At 41.2% G+C, this 21861-nt stretch overlaps 2 protein-coding genes across 3 annotated transcripts in view; one reads left to right on the top strand and one right to left on the bottom strand.

Moving 5' to 3' along the window:
* The window catches only part of LOC146547657 (ATP-binding cassette sub-family C member 4-like), a 27483-nt gene extending 22041 nt beyond the window's left edge, over positions 1 to 5442 (top strand). The window contains exons 24-31 of one of the 2 annotated variants that reach the window (XM_085266343.1): positions 2876 to 2976; positions 3332 to 3523; positions 3605 to 3760; positions 4026 to 4115; positions 4199 to 4371; positions 4479 to 4584; positions 4704 to 4837; positions 5006 to 5442. In XM_085266343.1, the coding sequence (XP_085122469.1) occupies positions 2876 to 2976; positions 3332 to 3523; positions 3605 to 3760; positions 4026 to 4115; positions 4199 to 4371; positions 4479 to 4584; positions 4704 to 4837; positions 5006 to 5021 (968 nt within the window). In that variant the 3' untranslated portion in view covers positions 5022 to 5442. Of the gene's footprint in view, positions 1 to 2875; positions 2977 to 3331; positions 3524 to 3604; positions 3761 to 4025; positions 4116 to 4198; positions 4372 to 4478; positions 4585 to 4703; positions 4843 to 4969 lie in introns of both variants that reach the window. The other variant, XM_085266344.1, reaches the window with a different exon arrangement.
* LOC146547656 (ATP-binding cassette sub-family C member 4-like) lies at positions 5044 to 21861 on the bottom strand. Its single transcript, XM_085266346.1, has 19 exons — positions 21579 to 21861; positions 21015 to 21155; positions 15443 to 15640; positions 15030 to 15167; positions 14861 to 14898; positions 14669 to 14781; positions 14439 to 14585; positions 13338 to 13417; positions 12258 to 12408; positions 11986 to 12105; positions 11775 to 11885; positions 11007 to 11107; positions 9629 to 9820; positions 9373 to 9528; positions 8570 to 8659; positions 6967 to 7139; positions 6663 to 6768; positions 6246 to 6380; positions 5044 to 6165 (listed from the first exon to the last, which is right to left on the bottom strand). The coding sequence occupies exons 1-19, from the start codon at positions 21624 to 21626 to the stop codon at positions 6076 to 6078; spliced, it is 2328 nt and encodes a 775-aa protein (XP_085122472.1). The 5' UTR covers positions 21627 to 21861; the 3' UTR covers positions 5044 to 6075.

Raw genomic sequence — 21861 nt, 5'->3', positions numbered from 1 at the left:
ATTCAGATAAAACTGAGGTTATTGTACTCACCTATAAAAATCTAACCCTCCAGTAACACTGAGGAATTTTGGAGTCATTTTTGACCAGGATATATCATTCAGTGCATATATGGTAAACAAACGTGTTGGACTTCCATTTGCGGAATCTGGTTCAAATTAAAAACATTCCGTTTAAGTGATGCTGAAAAACTTACTTCTAGGCTGGACTACAATTCCTTATTATCAGGATCTCCTAAAAACGTCCTAAAAAGCCTTGAGATGGTCCGCAATGCTGCAGCAAAGATACTGACAGGGACCAGACCAAGAGAGCACATTTCACCGACACTGGTTTTTCCTCATTGCATCCCTGTTAAATCCGGAATCGAATTTAACATACAAGGTCTGGAATAATCAGGCCCCATCTCATCTTAAAGACCTAATAGTACCCTATCAACCCATTAGAGCACTTCGCTCTCAGACTGCAAGCTTGTTTGTGGTTCCTAGAGTATTTAAAAGTAGAATGGGGGGCCGAGCCTTCAGTATTCAGGCCCCTCTTTTGTGGAGTTTGTATTCAGGACAGGGCTCTAGACTAACTTTTTGCCATGGGCGTACTCCTAACTTTAAAAAGTTAGGCGTACCGGCACAAAAGTTGGGCGCACACAAATTTTATAATAATTTATATAATATAATATAATGTGTTTTTCTGGATACACTGTGCTTTTTCAGCATTCAAAGATTGATGACACCGTGTCAGAGCACTGGCTATGAATTTCAGAAGGATCAGGCCTTAACTTAACAGGAAAAGTTAGCAATAGTTCTTTTCCTATTACAGCTACATCCACGTCTGTCGTGCCTAGGCTGCTCACTAGGGCTGGGTATCATCACTGATTTCTATAATCCATTCGATTCCGGTTTTCAAAGTCCCGATTCGATTCAACTTCTAGCCTCAGACAGTCAGAAATATTATAATTCTGATCATTTATCAGTACTGACTTCATCAGAATTGTGAACATCACAGCAGAGGCCTTTGTTTGAAAGTAACTGAGAATAAAACACAGATTTTCCTGGTCTGGCTTTTTATAGCAGATAACCTTAAAAATATTCTACAATGTTCTGCATATAAAGTTTAAATTTCTTCAGTATTGAACAACAGAAAAAATAGGCTTTCTTGTCCGAGGTCATTTAAGTGAAAAAAAGAAAAGAAAAAGACAGCAGCCACAGCGCTGTAAACAACGGTAGACTGGTGGGCAATAAGTGAATGAATAATACAGAAAACAGAGATTGGAGACGGGAAACTGTTCTTGAAGTACAGAGAGAGATAGAGAGAGAGAGAGCTAGCTGTGCATGAAGTGTGATTTTTTTTTTTTTTTTTTTTTTTTTTTTAAATAGTCGTGGAAGCAAAACAGCAAAATTCATGACGACATTGATCAAATGTGAAGCGCAGTTTGCTGCTTCTTTTGCTGCTTGCTCGGTGAATTTTGGTTGGAGAGAGACAAAACCTGCAGCTCAGAATCAGCGCAAAAAGACGTAAACACAGTGCGGACCGGACACATCAGAACCGCTAAGCTCCGACAGAGTGTCCGTCTATGGGCCGTCGGGTGAGAAAGCCGAGAAAGACAAAGTTGATTCTGATGCGTCGGTCCTCTGTGTTTACGTCTTTGTGTGGAATCCCTGTACCTGCTCTCATTTGCTGTTTGGTTGTTGTTGAAATGGTTTTGTGAGCTTTAATCTGAGAATCTGGCGTTTCTGGCAAAACACAGTTATATTTAAAAGTCGATTCAGGATTTAATGAATTGATATCGCTTTATTCAAGCTACTCACCTCCCACTTCCACCTGCACTTTCAACTGGACCACGGCCAATCAGAGAGGTCCCGCCCCTTACTATCTCTGATTGGTTTAGTCCACAATAGGGCAAAATGTGTGTCTGTTGTTGACCACAGGGAAGGTTGCAGATTTTTTTTTTTTTTTTTTTTTTTTTTTTTTTTTTGCTACCCGAACAGTTGGTTGCACAGGTGCAACCAATTTTTTATTTTTTTTTTTAGTGGCACCACTGAAAATTTTGGTCGCATTTGCGACCAAATTGGTCGCACTCTAGAGCCCTGATTCAGGAGACAGACAAACTCTACTTTTAAGACTTTTTTTTTTTATAAAGCATATATTTAGGGATGGATGAGTTGACCCTGAATTTTCCCTTAGTCATGTTGCAATAGCTCTAGGCTGCTGGGGGCTTCCCATGATGAGTCTTTTTCTTCACTCTTTATGTGCGTATACACCACTCAGCATTTATTCATTAGTTATTGTTCATCTCTGGCTCTGTTCCAGGGTGTGTCTTTGTCCCGTCTTATTCCCTGCACCCACAGTCAGTCATGGCAGATGGCTGCCTCTTCCTGACCTGGTTTTGCCAGAGGTTTCTTCCTATAAAAACGGAGTTTTTCCTTCTCACTGTCGCCAAAGGATTTGCTCGTGGGGGGTCACATAATTGTTGGGGTTTTCCTCTGTATTATTGTAGGGTCTTTACCTTACAATATAAAGTGCTTTGAGGCAATTGTTGCTGTGATTTGGTGCTATATAAATCAAATTGATGTGAATTGAATTGAATCTGTGCAACAGGTCAAGAATATATAATGTAGATTAATAAGATTTGCCATAAATGGACGTTTATTAAAACCTTTACTTAAACTATTAGAAATAAAGGAAAGAAAAACCAAACAGTTCCACAACTTTTAAACCAACCAGCCCCTTAGTGGGCTTGGGGTATTTAGCAAACTAAACACAATTAAATGTTTAATTTAACTGCATTTAGTTTGCTAAATACCCTAACCACACACAGTGAGTTAATGCAGAAGAAAGTCCTGAACTAGCCTCTGATTTCTGATCATGTTTTGGATCCATTAGGCCTGGAGGCTGGAGAGGTGGGCCTTGTGCTGACCTATGCTGTAACACTGATAGGAAATTTCCAGTGGACAGTGAGACAAAGTGCAGAGGTGGAGAACATGGTAAGAACTGAGTGATGACATTTTGTATTTCCAGTTTTTTTTGAATGAATGATGTTGATGAAAATGATGTTGGTGGGTGAAGATAAATGTACTTAATGGACAGTTACATGGAGCAAAGTTTCCATTTCCCTTAATCCTCTCAAATTTTGATCATACCTCATTTGTACAAAAACTTTGGACACTTGACTTCTGCACTTACAGTAAAGTATGCTGTACAAATTATAAAGCCCTTTGTAGGAAAGTTGGAATTTTCGGTTTTGGGGTTTAAAAAATATAAAAACATCCTGATGCCTATGAATGAACGTTAACATAGGCTACAAAAAGCATAATTGAAAAAGACCTCTTGGCTTTTCAGATGACATCAGTGGAGAGGGTGGTGGAGTACACTGAGCTAAAGAGTGAAGCACCCTTAGAAACTCAGAAGCGTCCTCCCCCTGATTGGCCGAGCCAAGGAATGATAACCTTTGATCGAGTGAACTTCTTTTATAGCAAGGATGGACCACCGGTCCTCAAAGACATCAACGCCACGTTTCAACCCAAAGAGAAGGTGACACATCGGTTTGTGGAGAACAGCTGGTTGGGGTCTGAGTGATGATCAGCTGTTGATGTTTTGTGTCCTGTGGGTCAGGTTGGTATTGTGGGTAGAACAGGAGCGGGGAAAAGCTCTCTGGTCTCGGCTCTGTTTCGCCTGGCAGAGCCCCAGGGAAAGATCTACATCGACGGTATTGTGACCTCTGAGATTGGCCTACATGACCTGCGCCAGAAGATGTCCATCATTCCTCAGGTACAACATCAGATGACACTTCAACTGCCTGAAGAAATACGTAGTTACAATCTCACTGTTACAATAATGCTATCCATTTCTGTTATTCTTCTATTAATTGAAACTGCTATATCATTTATTTTCAGTAAATTAAACTCAAAACACAGATTTTCAAAGTCATACGATACTGCGTGTCGTTTCCAAATCCATATCCGGTACATAGAATTAATGACGTAGCAGAGTCTACTGATTTTTCTCCCTGACTTCTCTCCCCTCTGCTCCCCAGGACCCAGTTCTCTTTACTGACAGTGTGAGGAAGAACTTGGACCCTTTCAACCAGCACACTGATGAAGACCTGTGGAAAGCTCTGGAAGAGGCTAGTATTTAATTAGCACACCCAGATTTGTCGTTACTGCCCACAGACCAGCTACAGGTTTCTCCTCTCCATGTTCACTGCAGGTACAGATGAAGTCTGTGGTGGAGGAGCTGCCTGGGAAGCTGGAGACTGTCCTGGCTGAGTCAGGCTCCAACTTCAGCATGGGCCAGAGGCAGCTGCTGTGCCTGGCCAGAGCAGTCCTGAGGAAGAACCGCATCCTCATCATCGATGAAGCCACGGCCAACGTTGACCCAAGGTCCTCCAGATACATTACCAGTACAGAGAGCTCCTAGACATCCAGGAGCTTTCTCAACACACTTTTCCCACATGATTCTCAAAGTGTTTTTCTTGTTGTTACTGCAGGACAGATGAGCTGATCCAGAAAACCATTCGGGAAAAGTTCAGAGACTGCACTGTGCTCACCATCGCTCATCGCCTCAACACCATCATAGACAGCGACCGTATACTGGTGACTCAGCTATTCCGACTGTAGCTTTTTAATAAATTCATACTGTTAGAGTACACAGATATGCAAAAAATGTTCCTGTGTTAACTGTTACACCACCGTATGTTTTCTCTTGGCCTAAGGTGCTGGACAGTGGCACCATCCAGGAGCTGGACTGTCCTTTCACTCTACTGCAAAACAAGGAGGGTGCTCTCTACAAGATGGTGCAAGAGATGGGCCAGGCTGAGGCAGCGGCTCTGCTGGAGTCAGCAGGAAGGTGAGGTGAAAAAGAGTCCCCTTAAACATGGCTGAAAAATCTGCATCCACACAGTTTCCATGCTTTCCAGCTTATGACAGCAGCCTGAGCAAAATAATTTAGACTTTTCTGTGGCTGCTACAACCAGGTGAGGTCTACTTCCAACAAGTCTCTCTCACACCCAAACAGAGAAGTTAAACTGTGACGTGGAGTGAAACACTGGAATCAGCTGAACTCTTGCAGCAACCTCTGAGCACCGCGAGCTCCTCCTGCCTCCAACTGTGTGCAACGACTGGGGCGTTTGATGTTTTTTATGCTTTGATCTTATTTGATCTGTGTCTGTTTTTAAGTTATGTTGAAATCATAAATTATGGTTACATTGTCACATGTGAACAAGCTACTCTGTAAGATCTGTAAGCTTCAGAATTTGACCTTGAATTCCCCACCGTTATACTTTTTGTACACGAATTTTCATAAAGTTCATGTAATTTGTAACAGTCCTTGTCTTCTTGACTTGACCAAAGATTTGATTTCAGTATTATATCTTAGTAGCAATATTTGCCAAAAAGCAAAAACTACACAATACACCAAGACAAATGTTACCATGTGAGATGTGTGGGCCTTTTATGTAATATTTGACAAAACAAGCGTACAAAGTTGAAATAACTTAAACATTCAGCAGACAGCTCACACTGCTATTTCACTTTCCTCCCTGGAAATGCTTCAGTCAGCATTTAAACAACACAAGGAACAAAATATTTAACACTGAAATCTTGTGACGCTTTTTTTCCAAGTCTTTAAAACATGTAGTTAAAGAGATAAATGTGAAAAAAATACAGAGAGATCTCTGCAGAGTAAGAATTTGGTCGTTACTAATCCTGAACAATAATATCACTTTGATCTACAAGTGATTTACTTCCATCAGTAAATTAAAGCACTTGGGATTTTAAGGATTATGTAGCCATTTAAAAGCTATTTGTGCAAGGCACCAGAATGCTGAGCAGCAATTTAACACGTGAGAGATAAATAGGTAGTGCTCTACATCAACAGTTCTCATAGCCCTGATTTCTGGGCAGTCAGTCTGAGGAAACAGCTGCACTGTGTGGCCACATCAGGCCCAGCAAATCAATGCTGTGCAGGTCACGTCCACCCCGTCTTACGCCACCAGCAGCGGATCAGCGCTTTCACCAGAGACTGGAGGGGCTTTACAGCCCAGGGATCTTCTGGAGGAGCAGCAGCAATTCAGTGCCTCCCTGAGCTTACAGAGCGGTCTCAAAGATAACCAAGTTCCCGTCTGCTGTTACTGCGTGTCCGTTTGACAGGCTGGGGCGGCTCCTGCTGTCGTAAGCCTGGAACGCATAGTTTACAAATGTCAGTTTACAAAAAGAGATTGACTCAAGTTCTTCACACTTAACGAAAACAAACTGACCTTTTTAGCTGCCTCTAGAAGAGCTGCTGCCTCCTGTTTGCCCGTCTGCTGCACCATTTTATAAAAAAAGTTAGTGGGATCCTGCAGCAGGGTGTACGGCTCATCATACGCATGGATCTTCCCCGCATCTAGAACCTGGAAACAAATAGTTCTGATTATTGCACAAAAGTAAGAGCAAAGTATGAGTTTCAAAGTAAAACTAATAGCCTCTTGACTTGAATCTGGCATTTTTCAGGCTATGAAAGAAAAGCTGCTAAACCCAGAAAGCCCGACACTCCATCCACATACAGGGAAAGCAGAAGCAGCTCTCAGCAAAAAGCCATTCTACTTTTTACCTTTGCATTAGTTGTTTAACTACTACCTAATTAGAGGTTTTACCTAATTAAGTGGCATCAGTGTCAACGATTCAGGACTCACCAGTATACGGTCGCTGTCTACGATGGTGTTGAGGCGATGAGCGATGGTGAGCACAGTGCATTCCCTGAATTTATCTCGTATGGTTTTCTGAATCAGCTCATCGGTCCTGCAGCCGCAGAAATAAACGCTTCTGTTAGTGTGACCTTTAGATAAAATTTACTATCAGCAAACAACCACCGATGTGTCAAAGTAAGTGTTATCAGCTGAGTAGTTTCTGTATCCCATCATGCTGCAGTACACAAGATATTCTTCTGTCTAACAAGATGTTGTTCATACACAGTAGGCAAACGTCATCTTGCAGTACCTCGGGTCCACATTGGCTGTGGCCTCATCAATGATGAGGATGCGGTTCTTCCTCAGGACAGCTCGTGCCAGACACACCAGTTGCCTCTGGCCCACACTGAAGTTGGAGCCCGACTCAGCCAGGGCAGTCTCCAACTTTCCAGGGAGCTCTTCCACCACAGACTTTAGCTGCACCTGCAGGAATAAAAAAAAATAAAGCAGCTTTAACTACACTGTGTGTGTCCTCTATAAATAATTCCTGCTCTGTCGTCTTTTTACAGTTAGTTCCACAGGGTTCTGTACTGGGACCAATCATACATGCTTCCCTTAGACATTATTAGAAGCACTGCTATGATATGATACGCAGATGACACCCAGCTTTATTTATCAATCAAGACAAATGATTCAAAAACAAATAGTGTGTCTAACCTGACACTGACTCAACCTCCAATAACACAAGGACTCATGTTTGATCAGGGTATGTTCCTTAGCATCTACATTAAGGACTGCCTTTCTTTTCTTTCTATTAATTTGTGCAGTACCTGTAAAATTAGAAGCAACCTGTCTCAAAGTAAAGCTGGAAAGCTAGTTGGTGTATTTATTTATTCTAGGCTGCATTGCTGTAAAAGCCTAAAAGCCTTCAGTTGATCCAGAATGCTGCAATCAGTATAAAAGAGAGACTCCATTCTTCACATATTAGCTTCTCTGCATTAAATTTGAAGTTCTTCTTCTTACATATAAAAATCATGAATAAGACCTGTTAGTATCTAAATATCCTAACAAAGATTAATATAAACTATAACATAATATAATTACTGCATAGTCATCTGTTTTGACAACAATGTTACCCACAGAGATGTCCCGTGATGCTAAGAGCACAGCTTTAGCACATTTGTGCCATTCACTGCCTTCCCATCATAGGCCATAAGGGCTACTCTGGGTAACATCACCCTCAGAGGTATTTGTGCAATAAGAGCTGCTGGGTTCCTCTGCAGGTGGAGAACTGTGATAGACAGTGCGGTGTTATTGTTACACTGTGACAGCAGCAGATGTAGAGATGTGACCCAAAGCTGACAATCCCTCATTATAAGCGGTTGTAAATGCACCACAGGAATTAAAGAGTGCAAGGATGCAGAGAGTTGGAACTGCACAGTTTTTCTCAGCTGAAAGAGGGAGAGACAATGTGTGAAGGATGCTGATGATCCTCTGCTCTGAAAGTGACACAATTAGGAATAGGATCTATATAGAGCCCCAGACAGTCCATACATGGTGCAGGTTCCTGGCAGCTCTTTTCAAGGCTGATTTTGAGGTCAAAATCCTTGAGGTCATTCACCACCACACTGGGATCTCTGATTGTCCGCTCCTGGCTCCAGGACATAATTACATAATTGCCTATGTAAGAGAATATCCTCATGCAATAGAGACAGCAGCTCCTCCACCCTCAGTCATCCTGAATGGGACAGTTTGATGCTAGTACGCTACGCTCTGATGAGCCAACCTGACATATTTCACAATATTTCTGTTGTATGGTAAGATAATAAAATAGTTTGGCAAGTATTCTGCTTCATCATACAAGAATTAAAACTCACACACTACTGATTCTGCCGATTGTGAGAGTTACTGACCTCTTCCAGAGCACTCCACAGTTCTTCATCTGTGTGTTGGTTAAATGGATCCAGGTTCTTTCTCATGGAACCCGTAAACAGTACCGGGTCCTAAAGGGGTGGGGGAGAGTTGGAGAACCCAGAGGACACCAAAATGATTAGATTTTGTGGACTATTTGTAAACAGAACAGCACAGTGACTTATTTCGACATATCTGAGTGAATGTCCTGCTGTGGCAGGTAAAAGTTTAAAAAACCTAAATGGCACACATGGCAAACTGTAACCAGCTGCCCTCCTTTGGTTTTGAATGCATCCTACAGTTTGCAAAAGTTCTGACTGATCACAGCAAAGAGCTTTGTGGGAATTGAAATGCTGAGAGCGTTGAGGAGAAAATGTTTGCTGGACAGCTGATTTTAACTCATTACTGGTAAGCTGGTGAAAACAAACAAACAAACAACAAAAAAACCAAAAGATGCAGTGTTAAAACTACACTCGTATAATTGTTTGAGCAAATAATTCAATTTTATTTATAAGCACCAAATCAAAGCAGTTGCAACAAAGTGCTTGTGCACTTTGTTGCAACACTTGTGCTTTTCTCACAGAGCAAACAGAAGTGACTCTAGAGTGTCAGAGCAGACTGGGGCTGCTGATCCTTTCTTAGCTTTAAGGATGTGCCCAACTAGTAATAATTAATGTCACTTATTAGCCAAATATTTCTCATGTCAAAGTAACAAAGTCATAGTAGACGAGCTACGAAACAAGGCAACAAGAGTAGCCAGATGCTAGTGTTGTGTTCTGCTAAGAGGTCAGCTATGATGTTGTACCTGAGGAATGATGGACATCTTCTGCCGCAGGTCATGGAGGCCGATCTCAGAGGTCACAATACCGTCGATGTAGATCTTCCCCTGGGGCTCTGCCAGGCGGAACAGAGCCGAGACCAGAGAGCTTTTCCCGGCTCCTGTTCTACCCACAATACCAACCTGACCCACAGGACACAGAACATAAGCTTTGGTTTGACAGCGTATCACACAAATGGCTTCAGGTTCTTAGAAACAAAACAAATAAACCTTGATGTCTGACCTTCTCTTGGGGTCTAAACATGGCTTTCAGGTTGTGCAGCACCTGAGGTCCGTCAGCACTGTAGGAGAAGTTGACCTGGTCAAAAGTCACCAGGCCTTTACTTGGCCAATCAGGAGGAGGACGTTTCTGGGTTTCCCAGGGTGCTTCACTCTCCAGTTTAGTGTACTCTACTACTCTTTCCACTGATGTCATCTGAGGACAGAAACGCAGGAATGCACATTAAATCAGGATCAGTCTGTGTGGTGTAGTCAAGAACACAACATGTAATAAAACTATTTGCATACAAGTTCAATTTAAGAAATAAACAATCAGGTAAATCTGAAAGAATGGATTAATATCTAGAATTACACCAAAAATTTAAGAAGATACTGCTCACCACATCCTCCACATCCAATCAGCAAGTCTGCAACTCACAACTCAGTGTTCAGGATGCTTCAGTCTGCCACTGTTTCTGCAGGATTATTTTCCTAAGCTACTTTTTCTCCATGAGCTGCTTTTCTCAATGAAGGAGAACTGCCACGTGAATCAGACGGATGTTATAGAATCATTTAGTGTGTCTACTTGGTATCAAGGAGAATGCAGGTATTATTTATTATGGACAGATGCCAGAGAAACACCAGTACAACTAGTGGTCTATTCATGCTATTCATGTGAAAGAGCAGAATCCCAAAGCTTAACCCTTTGGACTCTTGCAAAATAATAATGTCCATTCGTCCTCTTCTGCTTATCAAATTCAGGGTCACGGGGGGACTGGAGCCTATCCCAGCTACCACAGGTCGGGAGGCAGGGTACACCCCGGACAGGTCGCCAGGTCGACAGATAACCAGGTTGACAGATAACCATTCGCACTCACATTCACACCTACGGGCATTTTAAATTCACAACTAACTTCATGTCTGTGGACTTTCGGAGGAAACTGGAGTACCCGGAGAGAAACCACACAAACATGGGGAGAACATACAAACTCCTCACAGAAAGACCCCGGCCTGATGGTGGAGTTAAACTCAGGACCTTCTTCTTGCTGGGAGACAACAGTTCTAACCACTGCATCACCCAAATAAATAATTTACTTCAGACTCCTAAAAATTTTTGATCATTTAAGTCTGCTGACAACACAAGTTTAAGATGCGTAGCACACCAGGCAGAAATCATACAACATCAGGAAAGTGGTCTCAGATTCACCTCCATGTCAACAAGCCCAACAACCATAAATATAAAACAAAATGGCAAAGAAGACTTTTGATGTTCAAATGACAGAATAAATACAATCTTTGGACTATTTCTGGAAATTAGTGAGATTTATATGGGAATAGCAAAAGCTCAGTATGGACAGAAATGATACAAGCTCTGGAAATAAAAGAGACAGTGAGTATCTTACCATGTTCTCCACCTCTGCACTCTGTCTGACACCCCACTGGAACATGCCCATTAGTGTGACAGAGTAGCTCAGAGCCAAACCAACAGCACCCGCATCAAGCTCTGACAGGAGCAGGAAAACAACCATTTTACTAACACTTTTAAAAGTTAAACGGCAGCAATCACTCAGCATTTGCTGGACTGCATATACACTGTATTGCCAAAAGTATTCACTTAACTGCCTTCGCAAGCATATGAACTTGAGTGACATCCCATCCATTTAATTTAGAGGGTTTAAAATTATGCAGCTTCAACTCTTCCACAAGGTTTAGCAGTGCGTTTTTGGGATTTTTGATCATTCTTCCAGAAGTGCATTTGTGAGGTCAGACACTTATGTTGGATGAGAAGGCCTAGCTCGTCATCTCCACTCGAATTCATCCCAAACTCACTCACACATGTCTTCATGGACTTCATGGACGTTGCTTTGTGTACTGTACACAGTCATGCTAGAACAGGGGGCCATCGCCTTGATGGCCCCTTCCTGAATGAAATTGTCCAAAATGTCTTGGTATGCTGCACTAAGAGTTTCTTTCCCTGGAAACAGTCAGATAAGTACCGTTCTCAGACTGGACCATCGGCTTACCAGATGGAGAAGCTTGATCGTTCATCAATTTGGATGGGTAAGCCTATACTTTTGGCAATATAGTGGATAACCGGCACACTGCTGCCCCCTGCTGGTAAGCGATCGCAAACAGCAAGACTAAATCAACAGTAAAATTAGTTCTCTCACTGTCTCTGAGCAGCAGACAGCCAAAAGTAGTGATGGTAACAAAGATGGAGCAGATGCCATCAAGGCGGACAGCAAACCAGCGAGAGGTGGTCAGGAACAGGAACCAGGCCTCTGCACAGGGAAACAATCCATCACAGACAGTTCAAAAACATACAATTTTTAAGTTCTCTGATCATAATATGAGCTTCTATGTGCCAAGCATGAAGAGCACCTGAGTGCAGGTCCTGATGGGCATCAAAGACTTTCTGGAAGCGCTTCTCTTCCCCAAATGCTCGGATTGTCCAAAGGCCCTGAAGAGATGAGGACAAGTGGGAGAAGACTGGACTCCGAGCTGAGGACACAGATGAGTCAGAAGTTACCAATAGGTTAAAGAGCTTCAAGTTTTAAAGATATTACATATGCAGGTTTTAAAATGAAAAAGAAACAACAGTAGCATCACGTGTATCTCCTTCTTCACACACTGTTGTACTGTAGGACACTCACTGGTGGACTCCAGCCGTTTAACATTTCTGGAGGTCCGCAGAAAGTAGCGACGCAAATAAAGAAAGATGAGAAGGAGGGGGACAACGGGGATAAGGATCCAGGGAATCACTGACGCTGCAACAGCAATGACCCCAAGTATCTGGAGGAAGATCTGCTCACAACAGAAAAACACATCAACATTAAAGTGGTTTGTTCTTGTGCCTTTTTCTTTTTGAGTGTCTTTAGAAAAGAAAAATGAATGTTTTACAGAATGAGAAAGTATTTTCATTAACTTGTGCATTGTACTTCAGCCTTTCACTTTAGTAACAGCACTGTCAGTTTTACTCATTTTATTCTTCAAAGAGATCTTTGACCCTCTGTTACAAATAAGAGCGTTATCTCAGATGGGCATCAGTAGGTAAATGTTACCAACCTCAGCAAAGGGCAGTGCCACAGCGCTTACACTTTTGCTTTACTCACCAGTGGCAGCACTGAGTACTGAGTGACTGAGGCAAGCTCAAGGAACATGTGACAACAAAGAAATTCGTAATATTTTGTCCAGCAGCGTGTAATCAGTGTAATGATTAGCTTCAAAGTTAAGAGCTAAGGGCTAATGAGTTATAAAGCCTGGACCTGAGTGAAGTATTTCAGGTACTGCATTGATTTCATAGTGATGGGACAGCTGCTGTGAGTCTGCAGCAAAGTTTAAATTGCCTAGTTATGGCATTTTCTTCATAGAATTTAGCTTTCACTTTGGAAAACTACCCAGCAACAGATGAGCACATGGTAAGATCGCTTTTCTTCTTAGGTTGTTGAACTGTTGATTTGATTCTATTAAGACTTGTTACCGTTTTTTTTTATTGGACTTTAAATGACTTTTATTGGCTTGAAAGTTTTATTATCATTACAGTAGTGAGTGCTGCTGTTACTTCAGGGAAATACTTCCCTACCTTTGCTCTGGACCTGCTGTGTTTATCGAAAAGAGCGTGGAGGCTACAGCTCCACCATAAACTGTCACTTGTTATGATCTTCATTGCAGCTTTGTCAGTGGTTTAGAAAAGAAAAATGCTGCTGTGTCTTTGCTGAGAAATCTACCCTCACCTGAACGAAATCTGCAAACGTCACTGGCATGTTGGAGTCCAGCAGCCCAATGTCCTTTGAAAATCTGTTCAATACTCTTCCTGAGGTCAGACAAGAGATAATTATCACCACACTTTGAAACCAGCTAGAGTAAGATTAATGTTTAGTTTAACTTTCCTTGCCTGTATATAGGGGGTCATATGATTGTTGGGTTTTTCTCTGTATCTATGAAGCGCCTTGAGGCGACTTTTGTTGTGATTTGGCGCTATATAAATAAAATTGAATTGAATTGTATACTGTGCCCCCACAAAGATGGCAAATGGAGTAAAAGTAACCACAAAATTCATCCATCCATCTTTACCCCCTTTATCTGGGTTATTTGGGTCACACCAAGGTATGACTGAGTTCCTGACCCTATGTGTAAGGAAGAGGAACCTCACCAAACCTCATCTAACCCTGGGGCCTGGCCAGCTTTTTTGTTTGTTTGTTTTTTTACTTCAGTGGCCTCAGCCACAGTGATGGATGGGTTAGCTCCAGACTCTGCTTCCACTACAAAAAGTGTATCAGCAGGATTGAGGACATCATTTAAGCAGATCAAGCATCCTACCCAGGGACTTGAAGAGGGTTGGGTATTGTGCTGACGTGTCAAATGTGATTTTACACATAAGCATAAAATGACAGTCAGGACCTGTTTCTTGACTCAAATGCACAGGGAAACAACCAGACTCATCCATCCCAAAGCACAGTTGCCAAATTGGGGATACCTGTATACCCAACCTGCCTGTCACCTCTCACTGAGGGCAACCCAGGACTGGTACAATGTCCAGCCCTCTCTAGACACCAGAGCAAAAGCTATGAGTTCATGTGACCGTGACTACACCTAGTTCATATTTCTCAACCTTAAGCATTAGCTCAGGCTCCTTCCCCAACAGAAAGGTGCCATTCCAAGTTCCTAAAGCCAGATTTCTCAGCCTGCCCCTGACCATCTCCCCTCCGGTGAGTGGTTGGCCCACACGAGCACTACAGAATTCCATTTAGAAGTTTTTGAACTACAAAATTCTACAATTTACCGACTCTGGCTTTAGAACGTACAACACTAAAAATTTGCAAAGTTTTGCTTACCAATCGGATTGATGTCAAAGAAGCGCACGGGTGTTTGGAGTATAGCGCTAAACATGCGGTTGTGCAGAGACTGTGAACACCTCACTAGCACATTGAACAGCACCAAATTCCTGCCAAAGCCAAAGATTATGGTGACTGCAGTCAAACCTGGAAAAATAACACACCATAAAACACCAGTGGAGTAAAATCAGAAGAAATGCAGCGCAGTGTAAATAAGAGAACGCCTTTACCTCCATAAATTCCCAGGTAAAAATCCGTGTCCAGCTCTTTGGTGACATTTAGTCCATTTGTTGTGATGTTAGTCATGTTACTGCTGGCCATTAGTTTTTCTTGCTCATCAGCCCTAAACAGTCAGACATGAGTATAAACAGACATGTAAAAGCTGCAGTCTATGAGGAAAACGGCAGATTGAAGATACTTACCAGTAAGCTAGCCACCAGTCTTGCATGATGTATGCTACCTAGAAGATATAAAAGCCAAAAAAATAATTTTTACTGCTTTATATTACACATGTGAAATGCATTCAACACTTATTCTCACTGAGCTAACATGTGGAAGGCGAATTACAAGTGCAGGTGAGTCTTTGTGTACCTGAGCCATGATGTTAAGCAGCACGACAGCCAGCAGAACCACAATGTTGGCCCCAGCTGCCAGATACTTGGCATAGATGCGTATTCCAATGGTTCCCTGAGCTCGAGTCTCCTCTGCAAATGTCTGAACTTTCTCCGCCTGCGAGGAAGTCATCAGCATGCAGACAAGTATCATGATCACTGGCCGTCAAGTTCCCTGTGTTTAACTTGTCAAAATGAAAACGGACTAAAGCAAACTAAGCTCAAGTTGTGTCAGTTCAGCACGCTCTGTATGTTAAAGACCATTGGGGAAGGGGAAAAGAAAGAAAAGCAAACATGATATTAAACTAGGGATGGGCAGAAACGACCCATTTCCTATAAACAACCCTGATTTTTTAAAAACTAGGCTGTTTTTACTGATAATTATCCACTAACCGGTAACTGGTCTTCATCTTTGATGGACTGGACAGAGGAAGTCTGGGACAGCACTGAATTTTGAGACAGAGTTCGAGTTCTGGTGGGGGTGTCATGATGAGGCTGCTGTTGCTCCTCTTCCTCCTTCTTGAGAAGGGAGGTGAAGTCCAATCCAGACTGCTGAAGCTCCGTGTAAGTTCCCTTTGCCACCATGTGACCCTGACAAACACACACACATATCACCAAGTGTTAGGAAATTGTACAGCTGTGTTTTACAGACCTATGGCAGCACCACCTCCTCATGTGAAACACACACTTTGTAGTGTTTGGAAATGTACTGCGGTTTACATCTTCAAAGTCCTGCGAGTCACCCAGATAGTCTGTTGACAGTCAGCTTGCTTTGGCAGCACTCAGTCTTGTTTGTGCTTTTCTACAAATGGTAGTAGTGTGGCTGAATTTCAGAAAACATCTCCTGAAGAGACAAAGATAAATCCCTGCAGCCCCTTCAGTCTATGATCTAATACAGGGGTGTCAAACGTACGGCCCGCGGGCCGGATCAGGCCCGCAAACGGGTTTAATCCAGCCCGCGAGATGATTTTGTAAAGTATAAAAATGAGCAGCAATTTTTCAATAAAGAAACTGTTGTTCCAATTGTGTCCATTGGATGGCGCAATAGCAATTGTGAGCTACTTTGTTTTGCCCACGAAATTTAAACCTGATCTGTTTTGGCACCCTCATTGCCCCAATATGTCTCTGTCAAAAAAAGAGAAAAGTGGATGCAGAGTGTTCCAAGATAAATGGTCATCCTCCTCACGGAAGTGAATGGGAAAGCTGTATGTTTGGTGTGTTCCCAGCATGTTGCAGTGCTGAAAAGAATATAACCTCCGTCGCCACTATGTGAGTCTTCATGCCGACAAATATGACAACTTTCAAGGACAGCGGAGAAGAGAGAAGGTGAATGAACTGTTGGCGGGTCTGAAGAAACAGCAGTCTGTGTTTACTCACAGCCGAGACATCAGTGATGCTGCAGTGAAAGCTAGCTACCTCATTGCTAACGAAATTCCACTAGCTTCAAAACCATTTAGTGACGGTGAATTTGTAAAAACATGTATGATGAACGCATCGGAGATTGTGTGCCCTGAAAAGCGCCAGGCCTTTGCAAATATCAGCCTGACAACAAACACAGTTGCTAACAGGATTTCTGATCTTTCAGCGGATTTGGACAGCCAGTTGAAGCAAAAAGTAAAGTCATTTATTGTGTTTTCAGTTGCAATTGATGAAGGCACGGACATTACAGATGTTGCACAACTGGCAATTTTCATCCGCGGAGTTGATGACACATTGACCGTCACCGAGGAGTTCGTGGAGTTGGTACCGATGACAGATACAACGACCACAGCTAGGGTTGCCAACTCGCTGAAAAATAAATAAGGGACACCTCGTGGCCAGGGCCGGGCAACCCAGTTGTCTTCACCCTTCCCAGTGTGGTAGCTATTTTTTTTGTGTGTGAAATTATTTTTTAACCATTTGACTTGAATTTGATTTAAGCAGATGCATATTCTTTGCGATATGACCATATGGGAAACAAATGATCATTTAGCCATTTATTTTTAGCTCAAAATGACAACATTAACACAGTAAAACAGGTCTCTTTCTTAAACAGAAGCCTGTCATGCTTAACTTTTGAGAATATAAGTAAATCTTTCTTTAAAAGAACTCTGTCCTGCTTAACTTAAAATTATATAAATTAATAGAAAGCAATAGAACAAAAAATATTCCTGTAACTGTGCACATATAGTGCATATAGTACAATTGGCTTCAGTTGAGGTATTATTTCAGCTTTTCTAATGCTAATCAGCTGCTCCTGTTTGTAAACCCACTTGTTGCCATGATTACGCATCTTAACTCATCATCATTATTCATCTATGTATTACTTTTATGTATTAGTCATCTATTTGTTGTAATCATCTATCCTTGCAGTTGTTTATTACACAAAATAAATTATATTATCACACTTCTGGCCACATAGCGCTGATATTCACTGCACATGCCCATAATAACCTTAACCAGAGGGTTTAAAAAAACAAACCAATGTTTACATACCATATCTGCTTCTGCCGTGGCCTGGTGGACAAAAAAATGGTTAAGGGTTCCCTGAGCTTTCACACCCCACTATGGAACTCCAAAGTGTTCAAAATTAAATAAATAAATAGGTCAAGATGAAATAAATAACTATGTGAATAAATAAGACACAGATATGTAATGTGAGAATGATATTGTGAAATAATGGAACACATTTTGAAAAAAATGCTCATTATTGTGAAATATATTGCATTCTGCTATATAAATTTACTTATTATTGTGAAATATTATTTCATGGTCATTATTTTTCACAATAACAGAGATTATTCCTGAGGCATTTTATTTATTTCCAGCCGTTTTTAGTCCAAAATGACCTTTTTTCAAAGTCAGTCTTTATTTCAAAATCCCGTTTTCCCCGATGGTCTATTTATTTCATAATGCGACTTTTCAGCAGAATGACTTTGTCTGTCAATCAATGTAAGTGGGCTGGACCTTTGCACCTATTGGCTTATCGTTTACCATCGACTAGTTTTCCTGGATACCGGCTCCGCGGACGGCTACTGCAGCTAGCAACAGCGTGCTAGGTCAAAAGTCACGGAGGATGGCGGACTGGTGTGAACTTCAGCCAGTTCTGCTCATTTAAGCAAATCAGATAGAGAGGGATCATTTACCTGTAGATACTGTTTTGAGTCGTTTAGATGTTTCTGAAATGCTTGGGATGATAATTGCTCTTCAAGATGTTCGCATCGATGACAGCATTGTCAAAGGTTTAAGATCAATTCAGCACCGTGTTCGTTTGGAATACGCCGAGGAAGAACAGTCTTCAAATGTTGGCCGTCCACGTCTAGAAATCCCGGTGCAGCACTCAGGACTTTAGTGCTGTCCGGGATAACCGTCGGGGTAATTGCCGATACATTTTCTGTGTCTCCGAGCACAATTAGGAGGAAAATGACGGAGGATGGTCTAAGGTAAGTTTATGCTGTAATTGAGCACCTGTGTGATTCTGTACACAGCATTGTTTAGGTGTTGACCTTAATTATGACGTTTGACAATGAATTATTATCGCTTACTTTTTTTTGTTACTGTCTAAACTAAGTGGGGCAGCTACGGCTAAAGCTATCGGCGCCATCTCGGCGTTGAGACACGTTTAGCAGTGTTAGCTGTTAGTGTGTTAACTCGGAGACTGGGGTCAGTGGAGCCTGTAGGAACCTTTTACACAGAGTAGACCCACCAGCTTTCCACAGTCTACTTACTTATCACATCTTGTTAGACAACAGGGTCATTAGTGCTTTAAATAGTACATAGTTGAACGTTTCATTGCTGTTTGCAGTTGATTGTTCTCTGATAACGCATAACAAGGTTGATGTTAAATAGCGAGTTTATTGAAATGGTTTTGTCTATTTCAGCAGCATTATAGATATACTTTCTCTCGTGTCTTCGGTAAAGCTAAAACAAGAATACATTTACATCCTTGGTTCTTTCAGCATTAATTGGAAAACTTTGAGATTTGCTGTGCGCCTCCCAAGCCATTCTCTTTTATCCCACCTGTCAGGTATAGATGGCAATACTTTAAACAAAGTTAAATTTGTTATACCTGAAGAGAACCAATCCTGACCTAGAATGGGTGAATGAATAATTAGTTGGTAGCCAATGCCTAAGCAACTCACATAGGCCCTGGCAGACTCAATAAGTCCATCTAGGAACAGCTGCAGGAAACACCTCTTCAGTTTAGATTTAAAACATGTGCATGCTCTTTCAGGTTGATGAGGATTATGGTGTGGACTGGACAGGACAACATAATCGCTGCCCATCAAATGAGATCACCATTCCTGAGATTCAGCTCCCAGATGCACTGAATGAACAAGACCCTGCTGTGCTACCAATACTTCAAAATCACTTGTAGAAAGACATTATTACATTTAATCAGTTTCTATGTCAGGAGGATTTTTTTTTTTTTTTTTTTAATTTCTACAGCTTTGTAGCTAATACTGACTCAAAACAGCATAACCAATTTCATTTTCAACAAAACAGTGAGTGGCTATAAAACAGGATTTGTTTTATACAGCTGTCACTTTAATGATATTCATTTCTTGGTTGGATATACAGTACATGTCAACTCTGAGCAGATTTAATACAATGAACACAGTACAGTAGTGTAACATCTTAATTCAAATAATTTTTTCTAGAAATTTTTTTTGTATCAGTAGCGAGTATAAACAAAACATATTGTGTAATTTATAATGTACAGTGAACAACTGATTTTGATATCTGAACTCTTCATCAGTTTATATTAAAAAAAGCCATAAATGCACACCTGTACTCTGTATTTTTCACTGTCAAGTGTATTAAAAAGAACTAGAACTCACTAGATTGTCCGTTTCTTTGAACACCGAGTACAGTAATGTGATGCAAGAAAGAAGAAATGGTCTAATTTTACCATGTGGTTATGGAATCAATCGTAAACCAGACCAAAACCTGAGTCAGTAGAGTTGAGACACACCTGAATGTCCATTAGAAATGACTCATAGGTACAGTAGTGTGCAGGAAGACGTAGTACTTCAAAACCGGTGGAAGACTTTGGAAGATTGCTGTTGACCACTTCCACAGTCATTTCTCGGCAAGACTTCCCATCCTGTCCAAAACTTGATGAGGGCTTTTTGTTGTGCACAAGATGCTGCAACAGAAGATTGTTTTAAACTATAATGACATCCTATATTCATTATTTTGAATCTTTTATGGAGAAATACCATAAAAGATGACCACTTACATACAGGGCACCAGACATTTTTGCCCCACTCAAATTGCTGTTGTAGCTTTTATAGATATTTTTATGTTAACAAAGCTAAAAGTAGTCTACATACAATTCTAGTGCAACTGATAATGCCACCACTCTTATGTATTGCATGGAGCAAATAACAAAACAAAATTATACTATAGCGTAGAGCTGGGCGATAGAACGATAACGATATGTATTGCGAAATAACCTTTTCTCAATTGAAAAATTAAACTATTGCGATAGACCTCACCGCTCTTGTCCTTTTTATAAAAAAATAAATAAAAATAAATATCGTGATATGAAAAAATCTCATATCGCCCAGCTCTACTATAGTGTACTTTGTTAATGACCCAAGATCACTGGACTGTATGTAATTTACCAAAGTATAATCAGAGAAAACCAATGGCAAAATACCTATCGCAGCAGACTTACCATTTTCAATGAAGGACCGAAGGTAACCTGCCACTCTGCATTTATCCTCAAGAGCATTCCTCTTCTTCCTCATCTTCATCTTCTGTGGCAGGCCACAGTCATTTTATAGCTTTACTTATCTTGTAGTCTTAAGAGCATCAGCAACATTAGGTGTATTTTTATTAAATGTAACCCAGCTGTTCAACTAACCCCCGCATACAAAACAGTATATTGGTGTTTTGTGTCAACAATTAATGTTCATCCTTCATAAATTAACCAAATAGCTTTACTATTCAGATGTTAAAAGATGTGACCTGACCTTACCTCACAACAGGGAGCAGTCTCTGATTCCCTTGGTAAGAAAGGAGGAATGATGTCTGATCTTTCTGTCAGAAGCGGCCATACCATGGTTTCCTTAAGCCCTTTCCTCAGCTGCTTGACTTGACGACTTGTTTGTGTTATGACCTACAATGGTGAGACCAAACCAAAACTGAAGTTGGAGTCTGTAAAGTGACACACACTTTAAATGTTAAATATTTAAAGAACATCCACTGTACTAGTAAAAGCATTTTCAAATTATACCCACTTACAAAATCACTACGTTGAACTAAAATTGCTTTCTTTTCTTTCACATAGATTACTTGTCTTCCATATTAGCACAGAAGATAAGCCACTTTAAAACAGTCATGAATAACTATTACCTACAACAATGTAAATAGTAATACAGACATTAACCCAGAAGACAATTATTTTCTCTCACCTAATTTATAGAATTCTTTGCTATGATAAAAAACAGTATTAAAAAAAATCTGTGACTAAACTGATTAAAAAGCTCATTTTTGCCAGACAGACAGACTAACCAAGCAATAATAACATATCGTTACTTACCCTGAACAGCGTTTCGTGGAGTGGAGCTAGCTGTGATAGCGTTAGCATTTGCTAACGTTAACACTGTGCGGTTGTGATGAGAACTTGGACCAGGGACCACTTCATCTCCAGTACACTGCTGCAATACGCAGACTGAGGTGAAGACGTTCAATCTAAGCGGTTAGCAAGTTCTCTGAGTAACTCAGAAACGGACTTGTTTCCTGCAGCCATGCCCTTCACAAGAATTGATACACCTGTAACGTTATTCGCGCCCAGTGTTTTGCATTTGTCGGTGCCTTAAGTT

Source organism: Mchenga conophoros, linkage group LG23 (assembly GCF_057382185.1).
Source record: "Mchenga conophoros isolate Kocher_MC1m ecotype Shallow Benthic linkage group LG23, M_conophoros_male_GT1.1, whole genome shotgun sequence".
Taxonomy (NCBI): domain Eukaryota; kingdom Metazoa; phylum Chordata; class Actinopteri; order Cichliformes; family Cichlidae; genus Mchenga; species Mchenga conophoros.
The sequence above is the reverse complement of the archived record's forward strand: the minus strand, read 5'-3'. Positions and strand labels throughout refer to the sequence as shown.

Excerpts from the sequence above, each read along its gene's own strand:
- LOC146547656 (XM_085266346.1), bottom strand. The coding sequence starts at position 21,626 with ATGCTAACGCTATCACAGCTAGCTCCACTCCACGAAACGCTGTTCAGG. Across the intron at positions 9,529-9,628 it reads TGTTTAGACCCCAAGAGAAG|GTTGGTATTGTGGGTAGAAC; the intron begins GTCAGACATCAA and ends CCTGTGGGTCAG. Across the intron at positions 6,166-6,245 it reads TTCTAGAGGCAGCTAAAAAG|GCTTACGACAGCAGGAGCCG; the intron begins GTCAGTTTGTTT and ends TATGCGTTCCAG.